This window comes from Acomys minous (genome assembly GCF_964271855.1).
Source record: "Acomys minous genome assembly, chromosome: 18".
In the NCBI taxonomy this organism is placed as follows: domain Eukaryota; kingdom Metazoa; phylum Chordata; class Mammalia; order Rodentia; family Muridae; genus Acomys; species Acomys minous.
In genome coordinates, this window is record NC_140501.1 from 43,905,275 (window position 1) to 43,927,583 (window position 22,309).

General features: G+C 42.3%; 1 protein-coding gene and 1 long non-coding RNA gene across 3 annotated transcripts in view; both read left to right on the top strand.

Annotated features, from left to right (window-relative positions):
- Positions 1–22,309, top strand: part of GTF2F2 (general transcription factor IIF subunit 2) — a 115,398-nt gene that overhangs the window by 12,120 nt on the left and 80,969 nt on the right. The window contains exons 3-4 of the mRNA XM_084767111.1: positions 2,581–2,599; positions 3,758–3,902. Coding sequence (XP_084623237.1) covers positions 2,581–2,599; positions 3,758–3,902 — 164 coding nt within the window. The remainder of the gene's footprint in view (positions 1–2,580; positions 2,600–3,757; positions 3,903–22,309) is intronic.
- LOC311588959 lies at positions 3,919–10,690 on the top strand. Of its 2 annotated transcripts, none has more exons than XR_014776379.1 (2): positions 3,919–6,793; positions 7,213–10,690. It is a non-coding gene; the product is annotated as an uncharacterized lncRNA (long non-coding RNA). The 2 variants fall into 2 exon arrangements; XR_014776380.1 differs by having other exon boundaries at positions 6,737–6,750.

Sequence of the window (22,309 nt, forward strand, 5' to 3'; positions counted from 1 at the left end):
GAAATCTATGCAAAAGCAATTAATCCAAAACTCTCCAGTTTAGCCTTAGGCAGATTTCTTGGACAATGCAGAAAGCAGTCACACTCTTCTTTAAAATATCAAGAGCAGAACAAGCGCAGGCTCTAGGCCCCAGACTGACGTTCTTCTCCTCTGCTAGCTCCTGACTCAGGCCCCACAGTTTAAGTCACCCTCAGCACCATTGTCTCACGTGCTCCTATGGCATTAAGCCTCACTTAAAGTAGTCCACATTGCTCCAAACAAAAGCATGGCCAGGCCTCTCACAGCAATACTCCAGTCCTGGGACCAACTTCTGTCCTAGTTAGGGTTTCTAGTGCTCTAAAGAGACACCATCACCACAGCAGCTCTTATAAAGGGAAGCATCTAACTGGAGCTTACTTATAGCCTTCAGAGGATTAGTCCATTGTCATCATGGTTGGGAGCATGGCGGTTGGAGAAGTAGCTGAGAGTTCTACAGCCTAGAGGGACATACAGGCAGCTGGAGAGAGACTCTGGACTTGGAATGGGCTTTTTAAAACCTCAAAGCCTATCCCCAGTGACACACTTCCTCCAACAAGGCCACACCTACTAATCCTTTCAAATACTGCCACTCCCTGGCGACACAAGCATTCAATGTGCGAACCTACGAACCTATGTGGGGCATTCTCATTTAGACCACCAGGGAGGCTCTGTTGACCAAGAAGCATTATACCTCTCCTCTCTTGAAGGGACAGCCCTGGGTGTTCAACACTCCTGGGTTCCCAATGCTTATCTGTGAGCACAAGTATCCTGTGCCCCCTACACTGTGTGTACTTCTGTTGAATCAGTTTGACAAGATGCTTGTTTGTAAGTTTTTATGGATTTAACTATTTTCCTTAGCCTGTGTCTTTATACTTTTACTAAGTTAGTTCCCTTGATAACTTTACATATGTATAACATGCATTCTGGTTAAGAGAACCCACCTCTCTAATCTCCCACCCATAGGATTCCTCCCTTCCCCCAGTCATGATCTTGCTGTTTTGTGTTTTGTTCTTTGAGAGCTTCTGAGTGTAACCAAGACCATCTGTGTGACCATGTGTATAGAACTATCTGCTGGAGCCTGGTAGCTCTAGCAGTGAATACATAACTCGAGACCGCCCCTCCGCTTGAATGCATCAGTGGCCAGTAGTTCAGCGGGGGTGGGAGGTGGGGGGGAAGAGCCCCATAAACTTCCCCTTGATCCATGATTGACAAGTGATAGTCCAAGTCTTGTGTAGCTCACCACAGACAGCACAGCTGCTCTGAGGTCATGGCTGCTTTGGGCACAGACTTTGTGACATTTAAGGTCTTCTACAGTTGAGCCTTAACTTATTTATTTCCTTTTTATTTCTTTCCTCTCTTCCTCTTTCCCTCTTTTCCACCTCCCTCCCTCTTTTCTTTACTTCCCCTTTCCTTTTCTGGAGGGGGAGGTCCTAGGATTGAACTCAAGTGGCTTTACACTGAGCTATACCCTAGCCCGACTCTGCTTTACACTGAGCTGTACCCTAGCCCAATTCTGCTTTACACTGAGCTGTACCCTAGCCCGACTCTGCTTTACACTGAGCTGTACCCTAGCCCAATTCTGCTTTACACTGAGCTGTACCCTAGCCCGACTCTGCTTTACACTGAGCTGTACCCTAGCCCGACTCTGCTTTACACTGAGCTGTACCCTAGCCCGACTCTGCTTTACACTGAGCTGTACCCTAGCCCGACTCTGCTTTACACTGAGCTGTACCCTAGCCCGACTCTGCTTTACACTGAGCTGTACCCTAGCCCGACTCTGCTTTACACTGAGCTGTACCCTAGCCCGACTCTGCTTTACACTGAGCTGTACCCTAGCCCGACTCTGCTTTACACTGAGCTGTACCCTAGCCCAATTCTGCTTTACACTGAGCTGTACCCTAGCCCAATTCTGCTTTACACTGAGCTGTACCCTAGCCCGACTCTGCTTTACACTGAGCTGTACCCTAGCCCGACTCTGCTTTGCTTCATTCTTCCAGCCAGATCTGATCATTCATTTGTGATGACTTTAAATTTTTCTTAGGTAGGTGCTAGAGAGATGACTCAGTTCAGAGCACTTGACCCAAGTGCTTTTCAGCACTCATGGTGGTTCACAGTGTCTTTAATTCCATTTCTGAGGGATTTGACACCCTCTTCTGGCCTCTTTGGGTGCTAGGCATGTACGTAGTGCACATACATGCAAACAAGACACTCAACTATATAAATCTTCAAAAACCAAGACTTTTGTTAGGTAAATGAAATCTTTTCAGACAAAAGTAGTAGTAAGATATGCATTCATTTGCTGCTGAAGGCAAAAATTCCAAGAAATAATAAGAATTAGAAGATCATTAGTTAATATAATTAGGAGGGGTTTATAATAAGGTTATGATAAAGTTCATAAACTAAACATGTGGGGTTACTCTAGTAGGATTTCAAATAGGAGCAAAAGATAAACATTAGAATAAGTTTAATGTTTTATGCAACAAGAATGAGCATGTGTTTAAATTTTTACTTATATTTGAAAGAAATATGCAATCTAATTTTAAATACTCTTTTCTCTTTCAGGAATCAAGGAAGGACTGAGGTGAGATTATTTTTATGAAAAATATACTGAGATCATGAGCAGGGCCTGGTGGTGCATTCCTGTAATTCCAGCACTTGGGAGGAAGAGGTGGGCAGATCAGGAGTTCAAGAACATCCTTTGCTGCATGCATAGCAAGTTCCAGGCTAGCCGGGGCCACTTCAGGTCCTGCTTCACAAAGATCAACAACAACAGACCACTGAGAGAATATTCAGTCATTTGCATTCTGGACAACTCCAGTTGAAGTGAATGTCTGGTGGTCCAGAACACATAAAGGTGGAAATGGTACTTGGATGTGCAAGTGGACTCTTCTAAGTTCATTGTGAACACTTTTTCCTCTTTGACCTAAGCACTGTGAAACAGAATGTGGTTTTAGTAATATTTTAGCACTATTTCTGTGGGACAGAGACATTGATATAGAATTTTGAGGATGTTAGATTTTCTGCCATTGCGTCTAGTTCATACCATGTATGTGGTACCTTTCAGAGTGGTAGCCATATAGTTAATCTTTCTGTCTAGTTGGAAAACCAGCGATTTTATAAATATTTTTAATATAACATTTATCCTTTAGGGGAAAGATGACATATGGTATAGACCATTTGGAAAGAATGCTTTTTATTCTACACCATATTATTGAAGTTATCCTTCAAAATGGCATGTTTTAAAGTATTTAAAAATAAAATAGCACCCTATATTCATGCAATAGTTATTAAGCCTAAAAATGGATTTATTCTGTGCATAGAGGTTTTTAAACCTTTAAAGCTTTTTAGGCCTAGTTTGCTCCTTACCTCTTTCAAGTCAGTTGATTTCTCAGTATTAAAATCCTTACGCAGTGAGTGCTGCTTTTCTCCTGTGTGCTAAGCACATGTTGCATTTAGGGATGTCAGGGAAACGGTGACATCAGTGTTGTTCTGGAAAGACTTCTTCAGCCACAGACCAGAGACAAGCTTCATTGGTACACAAGCGTCATCGTTCTGACACATGAGCATAAATCTTCTGTTCATAACTGAGCATTAAGGATTTCATGGTGACGTCTAAGAAATAAATGTTTATGAGACTCACATCTTTAAAAAGATTTTTAAAATTCATAATCAAGATGTCTGTATAGATGCTTTGAATATAAATGTCTGTTTTAATAAGCTTTGCATAATTTGGCTTTAGGTATCATTTACTTTGAATGAGGATCTTGCAAATATTCATGATATCGGTGGGAAACCAGCTTCAGTCAGCGCTCCTAGAGAGCATCCGTTTGTCTTGCAGAGTGTTGGAGGACAGACATTAACAGTGTTTACTGAGAGCGCCTCAGGTAAGGGGGGCAGAACTGTGTGCTGTGGCTCCACTCTCTCAGCCCGCACACCTGTTCTCTTTGTTTACGGTTGTTACCGCCCACCATTTTGTCTACCTATATGTCTCATATCACGCAGTTCTTCTGCTCTTGTATTTTCCTTGTGATGGAGAATGAAATTTTGACCGTTACCTAGAAGAGCTTAATTCCACTTGCGTATGAACTTTACCAAGTGGAAGAGATGGAACGGCTGCTCTCTAAGAAGCCGAGTCTTGCCAACTAAGGCCGCCCTAACTGGCTTTGCTGAATTGATACAGGGCAAATATAAGTTATGCTTTGAAAAGTGCTTAGTCAGGATGTAAAGTGAATAGATTAATTAAGGGGGAAAAACAGTGCTCAGTGTTAGGGAATGGGTTAGTTTGTAATCTGTGCATGTGTGCTTTGTGTTTTGAAGGCCTTTGTAGTGTATAAAGATTAACTTCTATTTACATTAGCTTCTAAAAAGTTCCATGACATTTGAACAGTTCAATAAGCCAGGAACAACTGGTTCAGTTTGTGAATCAATTGTGGAGGAAAACTTTTGTTGGCTTGTTTTTGTTAGTTTTTTTTTTTTTAATCTTTCACTGAATTTTCGAAATTAAAGCAGCACCCCCCCTCCATTCATTAGAATTAATTTTCTCCTATCTAATTAAAAAAAGTTACTGGTTATGTAAAAGAAAAAAATTAATTTTATTGGGTCAAGCATTTTAAAGCAAGCTATAAGATATTATGTATGCTAAGAATGTTGTTTTTAAGAAGTCTCACATAGCATTTTTGTCATAGATTGAGTTTAGCTTTCCAGTAGTTACATAAACTGATCTAGTTCTTTTCTTTCTCCTCCCCTGAATAGAGACTCTAAAACAACGAGTATAACTTTAGGGATGTGAAGCCAGAGACAAAGGATTGATTTTACCCTTATTATTTTGATGTTATATTAATTCATTGTGTGAGATAGAAAATATACTTTTATGTTGGGGAAGGTTCGGCCAGTCAGTAGCTGTTTATTATATGTTGCATTGTTCAGGGCCCAGTGCATGTATACACAGGAAGTCTGAAGTCAGCCTTTGGAAGGGTGGGAGTGAAGATTGTTGATCCTCTGAGGCTTCTCTACTTGCACGGCTAAGCACAACAGAGGCAGAGTCCTGGGCAAGGCTCACACTTGCCTTGCACAAAAAGCATCCTGTTTCTATATTTTATAAGTATGTGACTTATTTTTCCATTGCATGCTTTAGCTCTGGTTATGATTTAGAAAACTAACGTGTTGTTCTGAAAAATTGTTCTTTAGTTTTCATCTTTTAAATTCTTCAGTGTACTTTTTGCAAACATGTCGCGTTCTGTTTCTGGTAACAAGCATGCTCCCAGGGATATGGTTTCAGGATTATCTTGGCACAGGCTATGGAAAAAGATGCACTTGTTTTCCTATTGTTTTGTCTACCTGTGTGTTTAATATAAGGCAGTCTTTCTGCTTTGTAGTTTCCTTGTGTTGAATGAAAATTTGACCATTTCCTGAGAAGGGCTTGATTTCCATTTGGGTGTAAACTTAGAGAGCAGAGCGGATGGAAGAGTGGTGGGACTAGCGTTTGCACAGGATGTTCTCGCTCTCTAGAACTCAGGGCACTTTTTGTAGAGCGGAAGCTTACTTTGTAGATGGGAATTTTTTGCTGGTTCTTTTGTAAGTCATTGTCCATGACTTTCTTTGTCCCTTTCTTGGTGAAATCAGGATAATTATTGACAATTAAATTATAAATATATTCAAAATGCTTAAAACAGTGCTTAGTATATAGCGAGTTCTCAGTACATGTGTCATTACAACTACTATTAATATTATTTCCTATTTTTGAGTATTTCCAAGTTATTTTCTAGGTATGTACATTCATTCAGCCCAGTGTAATCAAAATCATTTAATAGAGCCCAGTGAGGAAGTGGTCTTACATTTAGTGTTTCTCATTTGCATGGATGACCAAGAAACAAGGCTTTAGAGTTAGCAGCAGTTCATCCCCCTGGAGTCCTGCCCACTAGCTGTTGCTCACCATTAAGACAGCCCTCGAGAAATGACTTGTTTGTGTCTCTAGGGAGTTCCACTGTGACAAATGCAGAGGAACAGGTTTGTGTTCCACATATACCTTTGTTTGTTTGTTGTGTTTGCTTCTCATTTTTGTTTTGTTTTTTAAATAGTGCAGCACAATAACATTCAGTAGAGTCTCAGGTCTATGATTAAGAAAAACTACAGAGCTATGACATAGCAGTACCTTGATTGATCATTAATTTTGCCAAAGTATGAGTCCCTGATCCATTTTATACAGAGATTTTATATTGAAATGTATTAAATGAGGTAGGCATTATTTTGAATTATTTTGCATTTCCCCTCATGCATAGAACTGTACTTGCTTCTTTTAAAAATAGTTATTTTGGGAGCAGGGGCTAGCTCAGGCATGAAAACCTCAGATCCAGCAGATCCTCAGAACCAATACAGAAGTCAGCTTTGGCTGTGAGCCTGTAATCTCACGACTGGAAAGGCAGACACAGGTGGGTCTGTGGAGCTTGCTGGCAAGCTCTCTCAAAAAATAAGGTGAATAAGGAAGATGTCTCCATACATGCATGCATATACATGCCTGTGCATCTCCACATGGAACCACACACCATACAGACAAAAAGGTGGAAAGGTAATTGAGGGAAATAGCCCAGGTTGATCTCTGCCCTCCAAACACACACCTCCATATATGTATGCAAACACATACATAGATAATTTTTGAAAAATAAGTATTTTTAGCCACTATTTTAAGTAGTGTACTGGTCTATAAAATGTAGGCTTAACAAAAGACTTATTTAAGCTGGGCGTGGTGGCGCATGCCTTTAATCCCAGCACTCGGGAGGCAGAGGCAGGTAGATCACTGTGAGTTCAAGGCCAGCCTGGTCTGCAAAGTGACTCTAGGACAGCCAAGGCTGCACAGAGAAACCTTGTCTCGAAAGACCAAAAAAAAAAGGACTTATTTATTTATTTTATGTATGAGTGCTCTATCTGCATGTACACCGGCATGCCAGAAGAGGGCATCAGATTCCAGTATAAATGGTTGTGAGTCACCATGTGGTTGCTGGGAATTGAACTCAGGACCTCTGGAAGAGCAAACAGTGCTCTCAACTGCTGAGCGATCTCTCCAGCTTTAAATATAAACTTTTTTTTTTAAGCTTTAAATGTAAACTTTTTTGTTTTGTTTTGTTTTGTTTTTTTGTTTTTTCAAGACAGGGTCTCTCTGTGTAGCCTTGGCTGTCCTAGACTCACTTTGTAGACCAGGCTGGCTTCAAACTCACAGCAATCCACCTGCCTCTGCCAACTGCTAGGATTAAAGGTGTGCACCACCATGCACAGCCCAAATGTGAACTTTTATGAGAAAATGAAAATGAAAGTGTTAAGTTCAGTATGTTTAGAGTTTTAGTTGTAATAACCTTTTCCTTCTGTTACATAATTTTGCTGGCTTTTGAGAGACTTTCTTTAAGCCATGTTTGAGTTTTACATATTTGAGTGACTGAGGGATGGAATTTGAGGGGATTAATAGTGTACTTTATAATGCTTCCCCTTAGCAAAACTATCCTCATAGTATTAGCATTTTATTAAGCAAATTAATTTGTTCTTGATTGGATGTTCAGCTTGTCTTGGGTTGGTTCTTCTTCCACCTCTGCATTTCTGTGTAAACGTCTAAAAGGTTCATTTCAATATTTTGTGGGCATATCTAATGTCTTATTTATCTCTGAAAATGCCTTGTGTACTTTCCATTTATAGTGCCTCAGTTTGGGTGTTCTATTTAGTACTTTCCCCTAAATTTTAAATTATATTTGTTTTGTGTGTTTATGTGTGTAGGCATGCAACAATGTCTGTACCATAGTGTGTGTGTGTGGAGATCAGAGGACTGTTTATAGAAGTTGGTTCTCTGTTTCCACTGTGTGAATCCCAGATTTAGGCTCAGGTTGCCATGGTTAAGGCAAGCACCCTCACCCACTGAGCCATCTTTTTTTGCCCAAGTTTTCTCTTATAACTGCCAGTTTTTCTTTATAACTGCCAATTCTGGACAAGTCTTCATTTATCTGTTGCACAAATTTTCTAGTGCCAGGTTCTGTGCTATAACAGGACCAGATTTCTGTCCACTGAGGCAGCTAATCTTTAGAAACAATTGCTACAGTGAGTCCTTGAATGTGGCTCATACAAAAAGAAAGAGTGTGGCATGGTCTTTGCCTGAAGGTCCTGGAAAAGACTTTCAGAAATGCTGAGATTTGGGCCGGACTTTGAAGTATATGAGTACTTACATGAGTAGGAAAAAAAAGAAAGTATTCATTTTTTGAACGTTGAGTTATTGCTGACTGTTCTTTTGCTTGTTTACCGGTTTGCTCTGCCTGATCTATCCAAAAGAAAGTCCCAGCTGAAGTAAAGCAGAACTCAGTTGTAGACTTCAGAGATGAGGAAATAGTGAGCTGATGTTGTGGGACTAGAAAGGGGTCCGTGTTCTAGAGTTAGCAGAGGTCATCTGACAGCCTCCCGTGATGTGAGGGGTTGGAGGCTACGAGTTTGGAGTGGTTTCTAGAGGGTTGAGACATGAGCATCTGGATGGATAAGGCTGGCTTAGGAAATACTTAAAGTGACGGACATGGCTTCTCTGCTCGGATTTAATTTTTTTAAATCTCTTGGTAGCAGCTCATTAATTCAGGAGGTTGATGTTGCTGCCTACTTTGTCCTCTTTTAGGCTTATGGAACTTAAGTGAGCAAAGTCTCAACCTCTGTAGTGCTTGAGGAGAGGAGACAGCAGGGAATGGTAACAGGTAAACTGTATGTCTGACTACAGGTCATCTGGGGAAACAGGATGAGGGGTATACACCATGTGGTTTCTGTCATCTTGAGACAAACTGAGTCACCTGGCAAGAGGGAGCTTCGGTTGTGGAATTGTCTTCATAAGTTGGCCTCGGGGGCATGCTCGTGGGGCGTTTTCTTCATTAATGTTTGGTGCTTGTGGGCCCAGACTACTGGGGCAGTGCCCCGCTGGGCAAGTGGTCCTTGGTTGCAGAAAGAAGCAAGCTGAGCAGAACCAGGAAGAAATGCAGTAAGGAGTATGTCTCCATGGTTCCTTCCCTGACTTCTCCTTGTGATGGACTGGGGTTGTGAAGTCTAAGTCAAGTAAACCCTTCCTTCTCTAACTTAGTTTGGGGTCATTCTGTTTATCACAGAAACAGAAAGCAAACTAGAACCAGAGAGTGGGATATTGCTGTGATGCACAAGAGCATCCTTTTCTTTTTGGAGAATTGTGGAGGTGTTAGGAACTTTGGGAAAGCTGTTGAGTAGTTATAGAGTTTCATGAGCTACAAGGGGCCTTTGAAGGTAAGAAGATTGAGAGAAGTACACAAGATGGAGGCCTGGCTTGTGAGGGTTCAGATTATGTGATAGTTTGCATTAAGAATCTGCAAGTGTTCAGCTCAAGATAGAGAACTCTTGACTCCTTCTCTAGCACCGTGCTTAACTGCCTGCCACTACACTTCCTGACATGATGGTAAGGAACTGAACCTTGGAAACCGTAAGCCAGCCCCAATGACATGATTTTTGGTTTTGTTTTGTGTAAGATTTCTGTGGACATAGTGCCCCTTCTCAGCAGTAAAAACCTAACGAAGACAGAAGTTGGTACCAAGGACTGGGGACTGCAGTCATCGGCCTGACCGTGCTTTTGTTTGATGGAAGATGGACTTTGGATCAGAAAAGCAGTTGAAGGCTTTAGAAGGGGCTTAATGAGTATGGAAGACATTGGTTCTGAGGGTGATTTGAACAGAGGGGCCCTGGCTCAAGAGGTTTTAAAGAAGAATATTGGCCTAGAGACTATTCGGATATTTTGGTGAAGAGTGCAGCTGCTTGAGAATAGAGTGAAGAGTTTTAAATTAAAAAGAATCTGGAAGTGAAACCTTTGCTTCACTGGGGCTGAGGAATCAGCTGTGATTAAAGAGAGCCTAACGTCATTGTGTGAAATCTCCTGGGAAGTGTGTCCTCTGGGTCAGCACAGAGAAGCTGCCGTTTAGAACAGGCCGACGGTGCAGACCAAGCTGCCAGGTAAACTTGGTAGTGGGTGAGAGTCTCCCATGTGGTACTGGGTTTAGTGGTATGAATGCTGCTTGATGATATCTTGAGAGAAGCTGAAGGCAGCAACACCAGCCAGCTTGCTGTTAGCCAGCCCGATACTTTCAGGACAGACAGGGAACATGTCATCACAGAGGTACTAGGGTGAGAGCCAGTCTGTCGTGTTCAAGGAATAGCAGGAAGGTCAGCACTGGATGAGCCTAAGTAGATTCTTAGGCTGTCGAGCAGGAGTTAGTAGTACAGATGTGAAGGAATGTAGAAGCCCTTGTGAAGATTTTGGTATATACTTAGGGAAGCCATAAACAGGGGGTGCATCAAGAAAGTCAGTTTACATTGTAAAGGCTCATCCTGACTAATGGCCTGAGAAGAGACCTATGCGGACAAGGCTAGACTCAGGAGGCAATGACAGTGTGGCAGCAGTGACAGAGGTCTAGTCTTATACTCAATGACCATCATGCACTTGATATTTATTTATTTATTTATTTATTTATTTATTTATTTGGGCTTTTCGAGACAAGGTTTCTCTCTGTCACCCTGGCTGTCCTGGACGCACTTTGTAGACCAGGCTGGCCTCAATCTCACAGCAATCCACCTGTCTTTGTTCCACCTTCATGGACTCTAATCCTCTGAAACTGTAAGCCAAATTAAACACTTTCTTTTATAAGTTGTCTTGGTCACACTGTTTTGTCAGGACAGTAGAAAAGTAACGAAGACACTTACCTTACTTAGATTCTCTCGGCAGGAAGATTTCTATGACTTATTTTGTCCCTTATTAAACTTGCTGAGCTGAGGATGGATCTCAGGACTATTCCGATGGTGCCCAGTAGAGCAGAATTGAGCAGAGCGAATGGGGTGAAATCTTTGTTACCTGCTAAGACTTACATGCACTCTAGAGATACTTTTCAGTACTTTAAAAATGAAGTAGCTTATTAGTGACTTGCATGGACTGCCTTTCTCCTTTGGAAAGTTACAGCTTGTTTTAAGATACTGGAGGTTCAGGACTGAGTATGAAGTTCTCTTGTTCCACACTCTGCTTTTGCTTATTATATTTTTTGGATAGACGCCCGCCCCCCCTTCTCTTTGTTAATTAACCCAGTTCAGCATTGTGTGCAGTGAGGCTTGGTTAGCTCCTCTACACATCTTAAAAACCTAATCCCCAGATGAAAGTAGCAGCCAAGATAATTGGCCCTGACGTGCCTTGCATACTCTGAAACACTTTCTTTGGTACTGTGTTGCAGCCCAGGGTGCTGTAGACTATAGTATGCTTCAGAATGCCTAAGTTTGAAGAAAATGTTTAGCGTAGAGATTCTCCTTGAGGATGCTGAGTTATTAGTCTTGTGAAATCTGAGCTGGCACTGAGGAATTTTCAATCTGCTGCATATGGTTTGCCCTGCAAGGTGGTGAGTGAAGCTTGAAGTAAGGCTGGGCCTCCATTTTCAGCTGAAGTTTGGAGTGGCTATGGAGAGTGTAACTGCTGCATCTTACCACGTGTGTATGGAATGGAGTATATGGTATTTGATTTTTGAGAGATTGGAATTCCAGCTCTCAGTGTATGCATGTGAGCCTGTTAGCATTCAAAATACATTCTCATTAGATTTTTTCCCACTAGTTTGAAACGTGGCCTCCTCCACTGTTTCCTAAAGTTATCATAGATTTGTATTACTAATTGCCATAGGATGGGGCTCCTAGAGATTTTTACTTCGCCTTCCTAAAATGTTAGCAGAAGCGGGGTAACATGTTAAAATCCTTATTAAAGGACAGATGTGATGGTGCATGCCTATAGTCCCAGCAAAGGCAGGAGGAGCTCTGTGAGTTCAAGACCAGTCTGGTCTTCATAGCCAGTTTCAGGACAGCAAGGGCTACATAGAGAGACCATGTTGTGGCCCCCCACCCCAAAAAAACCCACCCACAAACCCACAAACCCCTGGAGTGATCTTTCACTCCAGACTAGGTTCTGGAACAGTGTATGTCCCTACACTTCAGCCATGACTTGAACAGTTCTTTGCACTGCCACCTGTTTCATTACGCTTATGAAGATGTTTGTGTTCACTAGTAGCTCCGTTGATTTTCTCAGAAAAGAATTTTAGTATTAGAAAGCTGCTGAGCTTAAAGCATTGGACACAAATTTTCAAAACTAAAATTCTACAAAAACTATACTTGTTAAGTATGATTGAGGTGTTTTCTTTGAAAAGATGAGTGTTTCTCATTCAAGTTTGAAAAAAATATTGTTCAGATACTTGAGTCCGAATAACTGGTTTATCTGCCAGTTGGTTTTTTTTTTTTTCAAGTTAGCAATGATTTTCACTGAAAAAAAGTAGTGAGACTGGCAGCTCACTCACCTTGGTCTGTCTGCTAAGGCAGCCACATTACCCAGTAGGAGCAGAAATGCTTCGTGTGTGCCTTGCATTTGACATGACAGAATGTTAAAGATTTATTTACTTGAGGGAAGAAGAGAGACGTGAAATGAAACTAACTTAAAAAACAAACCAGAAGCCAGTAGTAAGAGGTCCTGAAGAGCACCCTGGTGAGGTCTGTTGCCACTGCCTTGATTTGTAGTGACACCATCAGTTTTATCCACTGTGGCTTTCGTACCGTCATTGCAAGAATCAGAGCATCAAAAGGCAATTACATAATTTAATAAGAGCCATTCGGGCCTTGTGGATACCCAGTAGATGTTGAGGATTCCCTAGGGCTCTTTAGACCCAGTTCTGGGGAATGCTAATTTAGTGCGCTTTAACAATCAGGCCTTATGCGCTTATGAATAAACTGGACTTGATCCACAGTCAGTCAGTTTTCTTAAGAATTTGTTATACTTCTCTTACAAATGACTTATCTTTCCATGTACTGTCAGTTTAATTCTCCCCAAAACCCTGGGGCAAGGACCTCTGAGGGCTGCGCCATGCAGTTGAAAAGTTAAAGCTCTTGGTCACTCTCTGATTCGCCCCTCTTGTTTGCTTCTGCTGAAATATTGTTTTTAAAAGTCTCCCTGTGATGAAGAGATGGCTCTTTTGTAAAGTGCTTCCCGACCACGAGGGCCTGAGTTCAGGTCCCCAGTGCCCTTGGGAAAAACATGTCAGGCGTGATGTGTCTGTAACCCCAGCACTGGGGCGGCAGAGCCACATGGATGGCTCCCTGGAGCTTGATGGCTAACCAGCTTAGTCAGTTAGGTGAGCTCCTGGTGTGGTGAAAGACCCTAACAGAAAGTAAGGTGGATTCTTTTTCTAACAAATTAGGCAGTCTCCTTTTGAAGTAAAAGTAAGTAACAGAAACACTACAGTGGCCTGTGTCCATGCTTCTGGGCCTTGTTATGTGATCTAGTTTGTCTCTCTTTGCTCTGTCTTTGGACAGCCTAGGGAGGGACCTGACTAGGGCAATGAGAGAATGAAGAGAAGGTCCCACAGGAAAGCTGGGCTTGAGTAGTCTGGGCGTTTTGACAAAGAAACCCCAGCACCTAGGAAGCTCAGCATGCTTATTCTGCACACTTGGATAGAGACACAGGCTATTGCACGTAGCTATGTCAAGGAGACGGGGTTTATGGTGTACAGCTGAATGAGGGGTAGGCTTAGCTGATCTGGGATCGAGCAGTCTCCATAGAGAAGCAGCCCTCTGGCCGTAAGTATTGGGGGCACAGGGGGCTGTAGTGGACATTTTATGCACACAATAACAACATCTATGCATGAACCAGAGGAAGGCTTTGTCATCTCTCTGAATGTTTTCCTGGTGAAGGTGGGGGGCGGGGTTGGCGTTTTTCTGTGGCTGTGAGGGTATGGTCCTTAACGTGGCTGTGCCCACGTCAACAGCACACACCCTTCAGGCCTTCCTCCACTCCCCACATCCCTTCTTCCTGTGTGTCACTTCTCAGTCATCTCCACACCCTGTCTACCTTAGCAACTGTTTTGGGCTTTCTTGTTTCCCGGGTGATTTTAGAGGCTCCCATAGGAGGAGAGAAGCGCTGTTTCCCTACTTTCTTCTTCGTCTGCTGACTCCTTCCCGGTCACAACACTTAGGAGGAGAGCAGAGATGGAAATCACAGTTTAGTGTGGTGTAGAGTTCTCTGAGCTGCCTCCAAGGTTTGTGGTTGGCCTCAGTGTCTGCTGTGGATTCACTGCCAACTGCCTGAACTGTGTCTCTGGAACACTAGGTGGAATAGTAGAAATGTTCCTTTATTCAGTGGTTGGAAGAGAGTAAAAAGAGTGTTTGTGCAGTTCATATTCAAGTATGTGTGCAGAAACAGGGAGCTGGTTTATGTGGTAGCCTTAAACTGAGGACAGGGTGAGGGGGATTCAAAGAAAGGGAATGACAAAAATCACTGAAATTAAATGATTTACTCCTATTTTTATTTATTTATTGAAAATAGATTTTTTTTCATGTTGTATAATTTTAGGGATCCCCTCTCTCGTCTCCTCCCAGATCACACCTCCTTAACCATCAGCTCCATGCCGTCTTTCTCTTTTTTTTCTTTTAGCTTTTTGAGACAGGGTTTCTCTGTGTAACCTTGGCTGTCCTGGACTCATTTTGTAGACCAGTCTGGCCTGGAACTCACAGCGATCCACCTGCCTCTGCCTCCCTAGTACTGGGATTAAAGGCAGGCACCACCACCAGGCTTTTCTCTCTCACTTTTTAGAAAATAAACAGGCAAATAAGACAAACCAGAGTAGAACAAAGCAAACAGAAAAGGAAAATGACAAGAAGCACATACACAGGCACAGGGAAAACCCATAAAAACACAGATTGAAAAGCATCACACATACGCCAAAGACTGAGAAAGTTAAAAACAATGCCTAACAAAGCATGAAAAAACAAAAATATCTCCAAAAATACCATTGAGTTTGTTTTGCACTGGCCATCTATTACCAGCATGCGTATACAAAAGTCCTTGAGTAAGGTTTGTATACGTTTTCCTTTGTTGACCGATTGCCAATTGGAGATAGCTTCTGCGTTAGGGATGTGGACTTTGTGTCCACTTCCACTCAGCACTGGGACCTACGCATGCTGCCACTGTCTCTGAGAATTCATACATTTGTCAGTCTTGCTGTATCTGAAGACCTTGCTTCCTTGGTGCCCTCCATCTCCACTCAGGTTTCCTGAGGCCTGAGATGTGAGATTTGATGGAGGCATCCCCTGTAGGAATGGGTTTCCATGGTCTCTCCCTCTGCGTGTTGTCCAGTTGTGAGTCTCTATTTGTTGCCATTCACGGCAGGAGGAAGCTTCTCTGATGATGGCTGAGCAAACACTGATCTGCTTCCCAGGCCAACATAGCCAGCCCTCAGTTTTTATGACGCAATAGTTGAAATCTTTAGGAAAGTATAGAGACCAGTTTAGAACCTCTTCCAGTTGTCAGTTTTGTAAGTACTACAATTTCTGTTTTCAAGACTAGAGATGATTTTCGGTACAGCGATTCCCAGCCCACACCTGCCTCTCCAGAGGGAGCATGTGCTCTGGAGCTGCTGTGCGAGCGAGCGAGCGGGACTCACTGCACTTCTCTCCATGTCTTCACAGCTAGGGGAGAACCAGTACAGGCTTCAGAGCCGAATTAAGCAATGGCCTCTGTATTTCTGCAGCGATGGAAGCTCAATACGTAGATAATAGAGCTGTTTTTGAAAGTGAGAGTATATGGTCACAAGATTAGTTTTTTTCTTTTAGAGTTAAAAAAAATCCTGTAATTTTGGTAGACATTTGTGGTACAAGCTGCGCCAGTAAGAAGCTGAACAGGCCAGTGTTCCAGTGGAAGCATGAATACTCTGTAGAGTAGGATGGAAGATGCTTGCTTGCATTCTGCTCAGCTGTGACACTTAGGCGGTTTTGTAATTTCGTAACGTAGCCTCCTCTTCATCATCTGTGTTGTTGTAATCACACTGACAATGTTTTCCTCCTGAATCAGCTAACATTTTGGAGTATTGTTCCTCAGGAGGCTGTGTCTATCATTTTTGATCCATTTTTGTCTTCCTAGTTAGGTAAGAAGACTGGTTTATTTGTATTTTTATGTGATTGGATGTTTTGCCTTCATGTATGTCTTTACACCATATGTATGTGTGTTGCTGGAGGAAGCCAGAAGAGGACATTGGATCCTCTGGAACTAGAGTTAGCTGGGAACTTAAAACCTGGGTCTTCTGGAGAGCAGCCCATGCTCCTAATGACGGATCTGTCTTTCCAGCCCAGTTTTTCCTATTTCTCATCATTGCTGTACATTTTCTAGTGGACCTGACTGTCCAGTTCAAATAAAGTCAAAAAACATTAAAAAGTTTTACTTTAGTTTTATGTCATACTTACTTACTTACCTTTTTAAAAAAGATTTATTTTAGTATGTATAGGTGTGTGTTTGCATGCATGTGTACATGCATGCGTACTGGTGTTCATGGAGGCCAGAAACATTGAGTTCCCTAGAGCTGGAGTTAGATAGTTGTGAGCCCACCAACAGGGGTGTTGGGATTGGAGCTTGGGTCCTCTGTAAGACCAGCAGGTGCTCTTAACTGCCGAGTCATCTCTCCAGCCCCAAATTAACCTATTCTTGAGGTGCTTTGATACCTACCTTTGACCAAACCTGCCTGTTTCCAGGTTGGTAAAACAACTATGGAGAACTTAGAAGACTTGTCGTGCCTAGAGAGAGTGGCAGAGGATATGAAGCTGCTTTTGGGTTTGCTGTAGCTTCCAGTTCATGAAGTTGCTTCTTTGTTTAGTTAGACTCCTGTAGACCCAAGTTCTTAGGGAGAACTTAGCATCTTTACAAACTAAGTCAGTGCAGAAAAACTAGTTTCAATATGTAAGTTATATCTTTGAAGTTTGCCATTGACACAGTTTAATTTTAATATTAGTGTTTTTACAGTTCTCTTTTTACCATTTAGTTTTAATTTTCCTTTTGTGTTTAGGTGTTTTGCCTACTTGTATGTTTGTGTACAATGTATGTGCCCTGCTGAATGAGGAGACTTCAGATCCCCTGAGACTGGAATTACAGATGTTTGTGAGCTGCCATGTGGGTGCTGGGAATTAAACCCAGGCCTCTGGAAGAACGGCCAGTGCTTTAAGTGCTGAGCGTCTTTCCAGCCCCGGTCTCGCATTTCTGAAGCCTCCCTAAGAGCAGTCATGTCTTCATTTCCATCTAAGGAGACCAGGTGTAGCTAGTGTTGTTCAGGCGTAGCACAGCCTCTGCCCTTTCGCCTGTCACAGTTATGCTAATGATTTCAGCATATCATTCCACCCTTAAATTTCTCAGTACACAACTCTGTATGGTGTCCTTCTTCCAACACACACACACACACACACACACAATCACAAACCACTGTGATAGCCATAAAACTAACATAAATCCTTAAATGTCTCCATAGGTATAGTGAGAGCTGTTAATGCTCAGATGGCTTCTTTAATTTTTAATTTTCTCTTCTTTAAATACATTTTGTTTTCTGTATTTCATTTTTCCAAAGTAAGAAAGCGTGGTTTGTATTGCAGAGCATCACTGGGGAGATGCAGTCTGTCAGGGCATTCTCACTGCTGTGGGGGCATGCATGGGCATTCTGTGTGTGATGAAGATGTGTCCAAGTAGAAGATCACTTCTAGGGCATTTCCAAGCACTGGGGTCACATTGGAGGCCATCTGGGGGGATATGTTATTTTTAGTTTCTTAGTAAAATTAACAACGGACATGTTTGGAAATATGAAGTTTTGCCAATCCAACATGACCAAAAGCCAAGAAGCAGAAGACTTTAAAACTAAATCTTAACAAGATAAAGGCAAGCATCTGTGAGAATTTATACAATGAGTGGGATAAAAAATGTTACTGAAGTGCTTCAAAGGTGTCTCTCCCAGGAGCGACGTTACTTATAACTTGTGTGCAAACTTCAGGTTACAGAGTCAGTTTCTTACTTGGAATATGAACGATATTGATCAGAAGAGAAAGACCAGTTTCACTAAGTTTAACATAAAAATTTTCTTTCACTTTATATTCCATTATACAAAGTCACTCAATAAGCAAGTTAAGGTTCTGAAATGAAACCACAGTCTTGTATTTTCCTACCAACTGGTAGAAGTTAGGAGCTGTGGCTTGGCCAGGGAGAGGGGTGTTGCTGCTGAGCCAGCGTATTCTGAAAGACTGCTGTGTTTGAAGAGAACAGCAGCTGAGCTCCATCCTGGTTGGTGTTTTAAAAGCACTCTGTGTGTGTCAGTGCTCAGATTCTTTCATAGATGCATTATCACTAGCTGCTTCCGCAGATGCACGCTGCTTTGCTTCTCCTTACCCTTCCTTCTGAAGAGCCTTTCTTAAGAATAGTTGAGGGATGAAAGTATGGTTATATCCCTTAATAGAGAAAAAAAAAAATCCCCCACCAGGGTTGTTTACAGCTTCAGTATCTTACATACGACTGTAAATTTTTATGCCTGTGGTGATGTAATAGATTTTCTCCTTACTGTGTAACTTGTTACATACTATAATTTGGCCGGTTTAGAGCAGTTTCCATAGCTTTCTGTGCTGTGTCTTGTTGAACACTGATGTTTCTTGTATGCACAAATGGATAGGCTCCTGTGGCTTTGGACTGGCATAAAGGATGCCTGTGCCCACCCATGAATGCCCTTTGGTTCTAATATTTCTGTGTACCTGGACTAACTTCTACATTGTGGCGTCTCTGTGTCTGCCTGGCAGCTGTTTCTTCTGCTAGCTAGCCTGCTCACAGGGTGGCATGAACAGAGTGCCAGACTACTAATAACTCTTGACCCTATGGACAGCCTGCCAATCTAACCTGAGATTTAGTGGGAGTAAATGGTTATTTCCATTAATCAGTAGTTGGGAGGGACACTCTGAGCAAGTGTCCTGTGCTGCCTGTGGAGTTCTGTAGCTGGGTCAAGCAGCAGTCTACAAGGAGGGTTAGCTAGCACTGGTTTTCTAGTCTCCTCATTGACTTCTTTTGGTTCCTCTTCCCCAGTCCTCTCTCAGTGTGTCCTGACAGTTACCTCCCTTTCACACTGTGTCTCGCAGTTGGTTTCTGGAGGGATCAAGATAAAGATGAATGTAACCTTACCTCTTTATTCAGGAAGGTGAAGGGATGCTTTCAGTGATAGTCTTGGAGCATATGTATATGCATTGGCTAGTTCTCTTTCCTATCCCTCTCCTTCTCCCTTCCCTCCCTCTTGCTCTTCCGCTCTCTCCTTTCGTCCTTTCGTGTGTGTGTGTGTGTGTGTGTGTGTGTGTGTGTGTGTGTGTGTGTGTGTGTGTATGTATATTGGGGTGATCAGAAGACAATTTGTAAGACACATGTGGGTCCTTGGGAATGGAGCTTAGGGCGCAGGTGTTAAGTGCCTTCCGACTAAGCCATCTCACCAGCACTACTTTGATGATTTGTTTGTTTTCTCGAGACAGAATCGCATTATGTAGTCTTAATTGGCCTGGTACTTAGTATGGAGACTAGGTTTCAACCCCACAGGGATCTGCCTGCCTCTGCCTCCCAAGTGCTGGGATTAAAGGTGTGTGCCACCACACCCAACTCTTACTTTGATTTTTAATTCTTAGATCTGGATTAATACTCTCCCTTGTAATGCACATTCCTTTTGTACATGTTCCAGCATAGATTCTACATAGATAAGGTGTTGTTTAGTAATAGTACATTAATAAAACACCAAACTTGAGAGTTGTGCTAGCAACATATATTTTCCTTTTCTTTTTAAATAAAGAAGAGATGAGTTAGCTCATTGAGACACATGGGCTGGTAAATTTATCACTTAATTTGGGTCTCCAATTAATTTTTCTTTCTCTGACTTAACAGCTTTTTAATATTTTTCATCTGACATGACTTAGAAGCACGTTAAAGTATGTGTGGAAAGTGAATGTCAGTTGAATCAGTGATGCAGGTAATTTATTTGAATTACTTTTCATGGGTTTTTTTATTCTTGAAATAAAATCATTTCCACTAAGTGACATTTTTTTCTAAGCTAATGAGCTGCTTTGTACATGGAATGTCTCCCCCGGAAACCGCCTTTATGAGTGAATAAAACTCTAGTAGATTCTGTAGCTTTGAAGTTGATACTTCTGAAAGCTGGAGAATGTAGAGATGAAGTGCAGGAGAGCCCGGCACTTGGTATCTGGAACTCATCCAAGACGGCTTCGCAGAGACTCATTTTGACAGCTTAGGGGAGAAGAGTAAAAAGGGGTGAGGATAGAGATGTGGCTAGTCTGAAAACTGGGCATTTTGAGGAATCTTGGGTTCTGCTTTCCAAAGGATTCAGTGCAGACTGTGGATGGGAAGAGAAGGGCTTCAGTGGAAGCAAAAGAGGAAAAAACAAAACAAAACCCAAAACAAACAAAAACCCAGCAAAATTATATTGGAAGAGTAAGAAAAGTGTCCCTGAGCATCCAGAACCTCAGCTAGGTGCTTCACACCAGCAGGTAAAGCCTCTTGCACCCTGAAGTGGCATTTATAAGGGGGAGAACCCACTTAGAGGGCTCCAACCTTGACTTCCAGATGGAACAGTACATCTACAAAAGGAAGAGTGATGGCATCTACACCATAAATCTGAAGAGGACCTAGGAGAGGCTGTTGCCTGCAACCTAGGCTATGGTTTCCATGGAAAACCCTACTGATGTGCCATCTCCTCCAGGAGCACTAGCCAATGAGCTGTGCTGAAATTTGCTGCTGCCACTGGAGCCACTCCCATTGCTGCTTGCTTCTGCCTGGGACTTTCACTAACCAGATCCAAGCAGCCTTCAGGGAGCCATGGCTTCCAGTGGTGGCTGACCCCAGGGTGGAGCACCAGCCCCGAACAGAGGCCTCTTACGTCAACCCGCCCACCATCACTCTGTTCAACATGGATTCTCCTCTGCACTATGTGGACATTGCCATCCCATGCAACAACAGGGAGCGCACTCAGTGGGTCTAATGTGTTGGATGCTGGCCCAGAGAGTACTTCCCATGCGTGGCAATATCTCCCATGAGCAACCATGGGACATTTGGCCTGATCCCTACTTCTACAGAGACCCAAAGGAGGTTGAGGAAGAGGAGAAGGCTGCTGCTAAGAAGGCTGTGACCAAGGAGGAATTCCAGGACGAATGGACTGCGCTACTTCCTGAGTTCACCGCCGTTCAGCTGAGGCGGCAGACTGGTGTGTGGGTGTACAGGTGCCCTCCGTGCCCACCCAGCAGTTCCCTACTGAGGACTGGAGTGCCCAGCCAGCCACTGAGGACTGGACAGCAGCTTCCACAGCGCAGGCCACCGAGTGGGTTGGAGCCACCACTGAGTGGTCCTGAGCTGCTCTGCACAGACCTGAGCAAAGGGCAAAGGTGGAAGGAAAAAAAGGAAAAATGGTGCTCATGAAAAGACTGAATTCCCTGGAAATGTGTGGGGAGTGTAGAAGGTTGGTAGTCCTTCCAGATGTTTGCGCCATGGTGCTAACATCTCCAAATACTGAGAAGTAAAGGTTTGGGGAAAAGAGAGACGTTACATTTAGCACTTGATTCCACAGGTGCTCAGCGTGATTTAGGCCTACCACGTTCTTATGAAAGGCCAACCGGTGTTAGCTTCTGAAGGTAACTGTCATACAGCTACAGATATCATCCTGAAGAATGTACTCATCTTGTGTCTTCTGAAGATTGAAGAATGGTTGTGACATTTGTGGGCAAAGTGTACAAAAATCAACCATTGTCTGTTCATTCTAACGTATAGTCTGTTTTACAGGATTTTATCTTGCCTTTAATTCAGACAGTGCACAGTACCTCAGTTACACTAGCTGTACAATATTTGTGATTATAAAATTGCCTTAAATACCTCTGGAAAAATGTTTACATTTACAGTTATTATTCATAGTTACTCTTCAGTGGAAATAATAGCTTTAATTATTTATGATTCTTGCCAAATACAAATAGCCAAAACATTATGAATGTAACATATAATTTCTGATTGTTTCATGGTTCTTCTTGCTGCAGGTAATTTATCGTACATATGTATAATAATATAAATACATATGTAAAAAATTTTAAATTAAAAAAAAGAGAGAAAGTATTTATAATTCAGGTTAGGGTCTTACAGTTGTGGTACTTGCTTGCCTTCATTGGAACTAACTAATCAATTGGTATATTGATATATTGTCTGATTGACTAATGTTTAGTGTTACCTGTCTATAGTGACATTTTATAAGTAGTAAGAATCGCATTCTGTCAGCTATAAACTGAATTAGATCATATGTAAAATGAAATAACTTTGATTTTAAAGAGCTCTGCTTTGTTTTGGTGACTACTGCAGTGCTATGTAAAATGTTTAGCCAACCAGACTTATTTGAAAATAATTGGCTATATCATTTTTGTAGAAAGG